Here is a 10,767-nt window from a genome sequence, read left to right as displayed (position 1 = left end):
GCATGATTCACCCATTTAGAGGAATAAGGGAAGGGGATCTTTTATCACCATACTTATTCCTATTGTGTGCAGAGGGTTTCACTGCATTGCTAGACCAAGCAGAATCAGAAGGGAGTGTTAAAGGAGTATCCATTTGCAGAGGTGCACCAAAAGTCACTACGCTAATGTTTGCAGATGATTCTTTGCTTTTTTGTTAGGCAACTCAGGATGAGGGAGAGACTATAGCAAAGATCCTCCAAAGTTATGAAAGAGCTACAGGGCAAAGCATAAATTTAGAAAAGTCTTCAACTTATTTCAGTAGCAATACTTCAGACAGCCAGAAGCAACTGATCTTGGAGATTTTGGGAGTAAAGGAGGTGAATAGAATTGAAACTTATCTTGGCTTACCAACCTTGGTTGGGAGGGCTAAGTATCACATTTTTTTTTTCATATTTGAAGGACAGAATATGGAAGAAGTTTCAAGGTTGGAAGGGCTGATGTTGTCAAGAGCTGGTAAAGAAATATTAATCAAGGTTGTGGCACAATCCATACCTACATATACAATGAGTGTGTTTCAACTCTCATTGAAATTATGTGATGAACTGGATGCTTTGTGTGCAAAGTTTTGGTGGGATTAGATGGGGAATGAACGAAAAATTCATTGGAAGAGTTGGGATAAATTGATAGCTTCAAAAAAAGAAGAAGGAATGGGGTTCCGAGATTTAAGAGCTTTTAATCTAGCTATGTTAGCCAAGCAAGAGTGGAGAATGGTTCAATGCAATAACTCTTTGCTTTATAAATGTTTCAAAGCAAGGTATTTTCCTTGGTCATCATTCCTTGATGCTAAAGTCTCATCAAACTGCTTATATGTACGGAGAAGCTTGATGGCTGCACAACTCATTCTATTATCTGGACATTGTTGGAGGGTGGGAAATGGTCTCTCAATTAATGTTCTCAAAGATAGGAGGATTCCCAACTATCCAACAAATAGAATTTTACATTCGATTCATGAAGATGTAGAGGGAATGATGGTTACTGATCTGATCAACCCAGATTTACATATTTGGAGGAATGAGGAAGTTATGGCTAATTTTCACAGGGAGGAGGCAGAAGCTATTTGTCAAATTCCATTGAGCCGAAGGGATGTGAATGATGATATAATTTGGCTGCAGAATTCAAAGGGGCTGTTCACAGTTAAGTTGGCTTATTATGTGGCTAGGAAGCTTCTAACTGATGGCAATCGGGTAGGAACTTTAGGGGGATGTGCGCAAAGGAAGTTGTGGACTACAATATGGAAGCTTACACTTCCAAACAAAATTAAAATATGTGGATGGCGGGCCTGTCATGCTATATTGCCTACTGCAGAGAATCTGACCAAAAGGAAGGTTGTTTTGGAAAGAAATTGTTCTTTATGTATGAGAGAGGTGGAAACAACGGTTCATGCCTTGTGGGATTGTGCTGTGGTTCAGGATATTTAGGTTGGCAGCATCAGAAAATTGCAAAAATGGAGTGTACATGGGCAGACTGATATGAAGCAGTTGATGGCAGAGTTGTTGGAGCACCTAACGCCAGATGAAATGGATTTGTTTTGGGCTCAAGCATGGCTCATATGGAATCAGAGAAACTGTGTGGTGCATGGTGGCAAGTTGAAGGATCCGAGCAGCCTAAATAAAAGAGTAAAGGAGCTTGTTGATGAATTTAAACCGACCTAAGATCATTTAGCTATTCAGACTAGGCAGCAACTCAGTGGGGATGTTTGGCAACCTCCATCACTGGCGGAGTACAAGTCAAATTTTGATGTAGCAATTTTTTCGGGCTTGGACAGATCTGGTTATGGTGCTATAATTCGAAATGATAAGGGTGAAGTCATAGCTGCTATGACTGCTAGTGGGCCGAAGGTGAATATGAGTGATAAGGCCAAATTGCTGGCATGCCAAAGAGCTATTGAATTTGCTGTGGATGCTGGGTTCTCAAGGTTGATAATTGAGGGACATAATAGCAATGTAATCCAAGCCATTTCTTCTCCTTTGGAAAATTCTTCGCTATTTGGGAATGTTGTTAATGACATTAGGCATTTGGTTTGGGAGTTACAGTGGTCTAGAGTATGCTATATTACAAGAGGAGCAAATAAAGTGGCACATGTGTTAGCTCAATATGCTAGAAGTACTTTAGATGAGGATCTATATTGGATGGAGGATTCTCCCCCACCAGCTTTAGAAGCCTTGTATCATGATTCTTTATCAATTTGAATGAATGGATTTTTCCCCTTCAAAAAAAAAAAAAAAAAAAAATCTTTTATCAATAATCCATAAAAGAACCACATTGTGGCACATATTGTGAAGAAAAACAACAATGAAAATGGTATGTATTCAACGCTCTTTGTTTTTATAACTTACCTCCGAAAAACACACAAATTAAAAACAATAAACTATAAATTATAAATCACAAAGGAGTCACAAAAACACAAACCAAGAATAATGCACAAATCAAGTCTACTATCATGAGCTTCAAATGGCTATCTCGAACTAGGGCTGTGCCAAGTATAATCAACCCCAAAAGCCCTACTTTAAACAAGCCGAGCAACTTTGTTGGGCCAAAATGGCAAAATACCCCTTTCGCCAAAAGTTCCAACAAAATGCCTCTATTCTAAAACTATCTAGCAAAATACTACTATTTTGAAACTTGATTTTCTAAAAATCGAATTTCAGCAAGGAACTTGATTTCCTTGAAAAATTTCAAATGGAACTCGAGTTCCATAATTTATTTTTTTATTTTTTTTATTTTAAAGTTTGATTGCCTATAACTCGATTTTCTACAAATTGAGTTTTACATTGAAACTCAATTTTTAGAAAATCGAGTTTCAAAACAAGGACATATCACTAAATAGTTTCAGAACATGAACATTTTGCTAGAACTTTTGGGTGAAAGGGGTATTTTGTCATTTTTGCAAACTTTTTGTTGTATAAATTTGTAGGCAAAAAAACAAATCATACATTATCAACTTATAATACAAACAATAATGAGTGTAATTATGAAAACACGCTAGATACAACTAAAAACGTAAGAAATAGTTTACAAATTTAAAAATTAGGTAAGAAATATTACCCTAATGTTCTATGGTGCATATATCATGTATATTATAATATATGCAGATTCAATGGCACACCCAATGGAGTTGATCGTGATAAGCATAATTGCCTAATTCTAATGTGTTATATATATATATATATATATATATATATATATATAATTGTAACAAAATCAACTATTGCAATAACTCTAATGCTATTGCCACAATTTTTTTCATTGCAATAAACTTTTATTTTCTTGTAGTGAAAGTTTAGCTATGCACCGATGAGGTTGAAAACAAAAGCAAGAGTGGATGCTACGATGTAAAGAGTGAAGCGCATGGCTTACATTGCAAGGTGGAAACACATATATATACATCAATGTATCTTAATTCTCATATAATATCTTAATTCTTAAATCTTTTCTATTTCTATCTCTATTCTCATCGACCTATATCTATTCTCTCGAAAGCAAAAGTACGAGTGGATGCCATGATGTAAAGAGTGAAGTGCATGGCTTAAATTGGAAGGTGGAAGCATATATATATATATATATATATATATAAAGATATATTAATGTATCTTAATTCTCATATAATATCTTAATTTTTAAATATTTTCTATTTCTATCTCTATTTACATCAACCTATATTTATTCTCATATTATACATCGACATATCTTAATTTTCATCTATCCAATAAGCTTTTGTGGAGGCTGCAATAAAGGCTAGAGACCTTGGTTTTAGATTGATTTTGGTTCTCACATATTGCAAAAGAATAGAAAGTGTTTGCAATAAGAAAAGTCAACCAAGCTAGCGCGAACAAACCATGTTGATTGATTGTAGATACCGTATTTTGTCTGCCCTCAATTGTGAGCAAGACTCTGAAAATTCCAAAAACATTAATTTCTTCTATGGGGCCACAGAAACATCTAAATTGACATGACGCAACCCGTTCGGGCAATGGAGCACTCAAAGTGCCATTTCAGGTCAAATTAACCAAAATGCCCCTGGTCAACCCTAGGTTGACCGAAAGTCAAAACTGGTCAAAATCATTCTAAAACAACATTTTTCATGTTTCTACATCAAACCCTAATTTTGATCCGACCATCAGAACGGGTTGAGACCAACATCATTGCAAAGATTATTGAATTTCCTTTCCAATGACTATTCATGGGTTGAAATTGGAGTTAAAACGGTTGAGATATCCTAAAAACCGTGTAAAGCGCATTAGCTCGCTTCTCGAGGCCATAACTTTTGATTCAATTGTTGGGTTTCTAATTTTTTTAGTGTACTGAAAACTACACATCCAGACTTTTACAGGGACACTAAGATCAACCCAATCCAAGTCCAAGAAGGCCTTCATCAATCCCTTCCAAGTCGGCAACCACTTAGTTACTTTTTTAATATAAATACCCCTAGACCCTAGACAAGGCAATACGGGTCAGAATTTTCTGACCTGACTCGAAAAATACCTAACCCGAACTTGATTTTTTTTTATTCGAAGTAAAAATGGGTTGACTCGTGACCCAACCCGAATAACCCGTGACCCGACCCGTTAAAAAAATTCGCTAAAAAAATATTTAAATTACGTCCTGATACTAAGTGCATAAAGCACAAAGTACCAAAACTAATAATCAATATATATTATATATTAGCGAGAATGACTACCAATAAAAGCGAGCTAGCCTAGCTTCTTCTTCTTCTTCTTCTTCTTTTTTTTTTTTTTTTTTTTGAGAAGCTAGCTGCTAGCCTAGCTTCAGTGCCAAATCAATTGCCATCGGACAAGACAAAAGGTCCTCAACACACTACACAACACAAAGGCCAAGGCTGTCAAGTGGCTCAAGAGTCAAGACAAGTAGACAACCATTAAAAAAATAAAAAAAAAATCTCGTTCAGCTGAGCTGAGCTGTAGTCCATTGTCCAAACTCCAAAGCCAAAAGCACAAACAAATGAACAATGTTACAATGCACAAAGCCACAAACAACAAACAACAAACATGAAAAAGTTGAGTCAAACCAAACTAGTGAACCACAAAGCTTCCTTTCCTAGTTGGGAAATAAATTCTTACTCTGTATCGATCACGTCTTTTACCTGAGAATGTGGAAGTTACGTTGTGTATTAAAAGTTGGTTATATGGATTTGAAGCTACGTTTTTTATAGTCATAATTATACAATTTTAATTCTTTATTGATTTGCTTTCATGGTACATTAAGTTATATTAAAATATTATATTGTAGATGAGGATGCTGACAAAATTGGCCAACTTGAGCTACAATTTGCAAGTATGAATATTTACGGTGCTGAATCTACTACCAACGTTGAGTAGATTAAGATTGAGGTGTAATTCTTATAAAATATTTACTTATTCTTCTTTACTTAATATGTTATGTTTATTTTTAAATTTTTTTTTGTTTAGTTTATCTTTCTAAGTAATCTAACTTTACTATTATTTTAAATGCAATAGGAACATGTGCACTTAAGAAGACTGATAACTTGTTACTTTGCTGGCTTACTTGTTTTGTTTGTTTTAAGATTTATCTCTTTTTGAAGATGTAAACTTGTAATTATATGCATTTTGACAGTGAACTATTAACATTGAAGACTTTTTCCATTATGAATTTATGACTATAAATAATTTTTGTCATGCTCAAAACTATAAGAATTGGAAGGATATTAACAAGTGACATTAAGTGCAATTCATTTGCTTAATTGATTTTATTCTTTCTCTCTAAAAAAGTTGTCATTGATTTGTTTTTGTAATTGAAAAAAAAAAAAAAAAAAAAACTTGTTTGAAAAATACGGGTAAACCCAACCCGACCCGACCCGTAACCCGATTAACCAGTTTAAAAATGACCTGTTTTGACCTGCAACCCGTTTGACCTACAAACCCGATTGACCCGACCTGAACCCGGCCCGACCGTTTTGCCACGTCTACTAGACCCCCCATCAGATAAAAAAAGGAATGAAATTGGGCAATTTGGAGCATTTTTCTGGGTAAATTTTCTCTCTAAATTTTCTCCTAAACGCATCAAAAAACTTTTGATTTCTCTGTTTTCTCAACAATCAAGAGGTAGTGTTCTTGCACTCTTTTTCCTCTCCTGGTCTTAGGACCTTGGATTTGAGGTTTTAAGGGTGTAAATGTAGCTTTTTAGCTACAAACTATACCGTTTACTTTATTTTTCTTTATAGCATGTCTATTTGCTTTCCATAGTATATCTTTGTTTTATCTTGCTTCCTAGCATGTTTTATAGCATTTTTAGCATGTTTCCTTACTTTTTGCCATGTTTTACCACTTTGATGATACTGGCCTAGCCTTCTTGGGTTAGGATATGCCTAAATATTGTGTTTGTGCTTAGATCCATATGCCTAGGTGTTTTTTGCCATGTTTATGCCTAGATCTACTTGTTTATGTGCTCTTTGTCATGCTTATACCTAGATCTACATGTTTAAGTGCTCCTTGCCATGCTTATGCTTAGATCTATATCTTTGTGTGCTCTGTGCCATGTTCATGTGTCTAGATCTACATATTGGTTGCTATGTCATGTGCTTCTATAGCCTTTTTATCTCTTGTTATCTCTTTTTCTTTTTTTCTTTTCCATGTGTTTTGGCCCTTTAGGTAGGGTGTAGATCTAGATTTTATGGTCTAGGCTTACATCCATACACCTAGGCCTATATTAAAGGGTTTGGATCATTTCCTTTATGCATGTCTATGCTTGCTTGCTTCTATGCTTTATCTCCATGTTTGCCTGTTTAGATCTAGGCTTTTCCATGCTTTGTGTCATCTGTGGGCTTGTGCTTGTTGATCTTTGAGGCCACTTGCTTGTGTGGTTGCTTTCATCCCTCTTGCAGATTGTTTAGGTATGATCACTTGTGAGATATACCTCCGTGGTGTTGGTTTGCTTGATGCATACCCTTTCTCCACTCTATGCGATGTTTTGCTTGTCTTGCTTACTTTGTGCCACCCGTTTGGCTTTCTTTGCTTCTTTGCATTTTTGCACGCTTGCCTACATGTTCATGCATGAGTCTGTGTGTCGTCCATACTCCAATCTCGTGGAACTATGGACACCCAATCCAAACCTACATTTATCCTCCTGGTACACCCCTTTTTGTTTGATAACATGTTTGTTTGCCCCCGTTTGACTCTCTCTTTGATAGTTTGTCTTTTAGCATACTTTCCTTCTAGTTGTTTCTTTGCTTGTCTGCTGGTTTGTTTCCTTTGTCATTGAATGTACACACTTGGAGCATGGACACTTGGAGCAACGGTGCGACATCCTAGGTGCAAGCAAAAAGAATAAGGATGCAAGCAAGAAGACGCAAGCTCCCAAAGGGCAATGTTCAGTAGATTAGGAGGCCTAGCCCCTCCCAATTGGTTTTCTCTTTCCCTCTCTCTCTCTTAACCTCTTCTTTAGGGCATGTATTAGGGTTTCCCTCCATGTACCCTATTTACTTTTCCTGCTCTTTGCTTGGGCCGCGTTCCCTGGGTATGGCAATGTCTGTTTTACATTTCCTGTACCTTGCTGGGCCATACCCTTGGAACATTGGCAATGTTTGTTTTACTTTCCTGCTTTGTGTGATAGTATTGTGCATGGTATATGTATATATATGCTTACATGTGTGTGGGTGATCATGCACTTTGTATGATGGACTTTTATGGCTATGTGAGCGACCCTCTCTAGTCATGAGAGGTCTTGACCTTATGGCATGAGTATGTACTCAAGGCATTTATTGCAAGTGCATATTTATGTTATTCTATCTACACAAGCATCGCAGTGTGACCGTCCCAATCCATGTCACCAAAGTGACATCGGTTTCCCCATGTATGCGACACATATTAATGTGCTTAATGTTTTGAGGGGCTTTAGCTCGTCCTAGCATGAGCATGTTGGCACGCGTTGTATACATAAGTATGAAACCCTGTCGATGCACGATAATGCAACAAATGTGAAACTCTACAAGATTTTTGCCGTGAAAATGGGGCATCCCCATTGCCGTATTCTCATGGCAAAAGCTTGGTGAGGATAGTGTTTTGTGTGCTATGATGCACTTGAGGCGAAGCACTGCCAAATTTCCGCCACAAAAATAAGGCGAAATGCTACGAGATTTTGGCCTTGTAAATTAGGCAACAATTCCAAACACACTAGGGAAGCATCGATCGAGACCACACCCTTTCTAAATCCAAACCTCAAAGCCCAATTCGCTTAAAGCCCTGAAAGTTAATGCCAATAGCTCGTTTTCAACTACCATTGTCTGAAAATTAAGATTTTACCAAAACAAAGGACTGTCTACGGACAGGTGTTGTGGGGTGCCTTACACATTTCCCACACGTAACCAGATTTCTAAATTTAAGAATCAAGATTTTTTACCCGTCCATATTAGATTAGAAAAAACGACATTTTTCTTAGCCTAGGATTGGTAATAAAATCAAATAGAGTCAGGTGACCAATCACACCTTAGAAAAAACCCAATGATTGGTGGCGACTTCATTTACCCTTAGTAATTTCCTTAAAATTGACTCATATTCTAGTCACACACCCAAGGTACAACCTTCCTCCACAACACCCGAGCTCTGAGCTTCATATGCACGTGCATATCCTTCCAAAGAGAACTATGCAAGCGTCGCTGCGATGGGTGGTCGAACTGCCACGAGGCATTGACACTGACTTTCATTATCTCACTCAGCATGGTATAACCATGTACACTGTTTTGGTTCCTAAGTTTGTTTTGTGTAATTAGACTTAGCCTATCTTGGACTCCATTGCACTGGACTCCATTGCATCAGTGCTAGATATGTCCAGCTGTCCTATAATGCTACTTTCTCTATGTTTTATCACTGGTGTAAAACAAAAGAGGCCCATTTTCTTTTTCAGTTAGTTCAATATACTATCACTATTGCAATAATAATTTTTGTTGCAATAAGCTATTAGTTCGAAATTTTCGTTGATATAAGTGATATCAATTTATTGAAACAATATCTTCATTTTAAGTTATTGAAACAATTTTTTCTAATGTATTAAAACTTCTATTGCAACTAAAAATTGTAAGTTATTGCAACTTATTACTGTTGATGCAATAATTTAACACTGTTGTGAATCTCTATGATCAAGCCCAAGGGAGAGGCTTCTAAGAGCGTTACAATTTCCATTGGAGACCAATTTGGAGGTAAATACTTTCTCTCCTTTATTTTTATTTATTTTTTGAATAACAACTTAATTCCTAGTTTTCTTTGGATTCCAAAATATCCACCCATTTTATGTGGATGTTGTAAAAATTTAAGAGGTCTTTCATTTTCTCTTTTTTTTTTTTTTTTTTTTTAATTTATTTTGTTTTCAATGAACATTTTTATTCTTAACTTTCTCCTAAACTACTAGAGGTCTAGAGGGTATTGAATGTGCTTTGGTTATTTGAAAGGGGTGTGAATCTTAATGTTGCTTGCAAATATTGCTCACCCCAATTGGCTTTGCATTGGGGATTTCAATCATATTCTAAATGGGGATGATAAGTTTTCCTTTAATGAGGGTAGGATTATAGGGTCTGAATCTTTTAATCAATTAATTTCTGACCTGGAATTATGTGAATTGGCTGCCTTTGGCCAGAGATTCACTTGGATGAATAACAGAGAGGATGATGACTTTGTAACGGAGAGGCTAGATAGAGCATTTGCTATTGTGGACTGGATTCATACCTACCCTTCTTATGCTCTACAAAATTTGCCTATCGTACATTCTGATCATGGACCAATAATGCTTGATTTTGAGCTCAGGTTACCCTTTCATTTTGAACGCATGTGGCTCACTCATCCCTTATGCAAGCATGTGGTCCAACAAGCTTGGAATTTTCGCACTAATGGATCTAGAGCTGTCTAACTTAGGAAAAAATTTTACAAAGTCAGGAAAGAATTTCTTATCTAGAATATGGAGGTTTTTGGTAAGGTTGATTGTGAAATTCACAAGAAGCAAATACAACTTCAAGAAATGCAGAATTCTATTCTATTTGTGGATGATGTGAGAAAGGAAAAGATTATTATGGAGGAGTTGGAAGTCCTAATGCACCGAGAAGAATTGATGTGGGCACAAAAGGCAAGGAGTGATTGGATTGTCCTAGGGGATAGAAACACAAGGTGCTTCCAAATTGTGGTCAAACAAAGAAGGGCGAGAAGTAGAATTTTGAACCTTAAAAACAGCTCAAAGAGACTTTACTGATAACTCAGTTGAAATTGAAAACACTTTGGTAAACCACTTCAAGCAATATTATGAAGGTCCTACTCTTGGAGACTTTGATTCCATTCTTGGAGAGATCAGGACATTACCAATTCCTCAACTCTCTGATCAATAGTGTGCTCTCCTAAACAGACTTGTCACTGATGAAGAAATTGAAAGCACTGTGTTTCAAATTGGAGCTCACAAAGCCCCTGGCCCTAATGGCATTCCTGCTTTCTTCTACCAGAACTTTTGGTGCACTATTAAGACCGATGTTCTCCATGCTGTCCATGCTTTCTTTCACTCAGGTATCAGGAGGCCTTTAATCAGCACCCTACTTCTATGACTCAGCCTGCAGACTATAACCATACAGTCCAACGCTTTGGTGGCCCCTAGCAGCTAGTCATCATAATTGCTAGAGCAAGAAGAAGGAGAACCAAAAGGAGTGGATTTGCCTATGAAGCTATAGACTTGCAAGGGAACCTCGTTTTTTCTGGTGTTTCAAGTTGTGTTGTAGCACAA

General features: G+C 36.7%; 1 protein-coding gene across 1 annotated transcript; it reads left to right on the top strand.

Annotated features, from left to right (window-relative positions):
- The first annotated feature begins 9,471 nt into the window (after positions 1 to 9,471).
- LOC115970398 lies at positions 9,472 to 9,912 on the top strand. Its single transcript, XM_031090036.1, has one exon. The coding sequence runs from the start codon at positions 9,472 to 9,474 to the stop codon at positions 9,910 to 9,912; it is 441 nt and encodes a 146-aa protein (XP_030945896.1).
- The last annotated feature ends 855 nt before the right edge of the window (positions 9,913 to 10,767 follow it).

Source organism: Quercus lobata, chromosome 12, assembly GCF_001633185.2.
Source record: "Quercus lobata isolate SW786 chromosome 12, ValleyOak3.0 Primary Assembly, whole genome shotgun sequence".
Lineage (NCBI taxonomy): Eukaryota > Viridiplantae > Streptophyta > Magnoliopsida > Fagales > Fagaceae > Quercus > Quercus lobata.
This window is presented reverse-complemented; position numbering and strand designations above follow the sequence as displayed.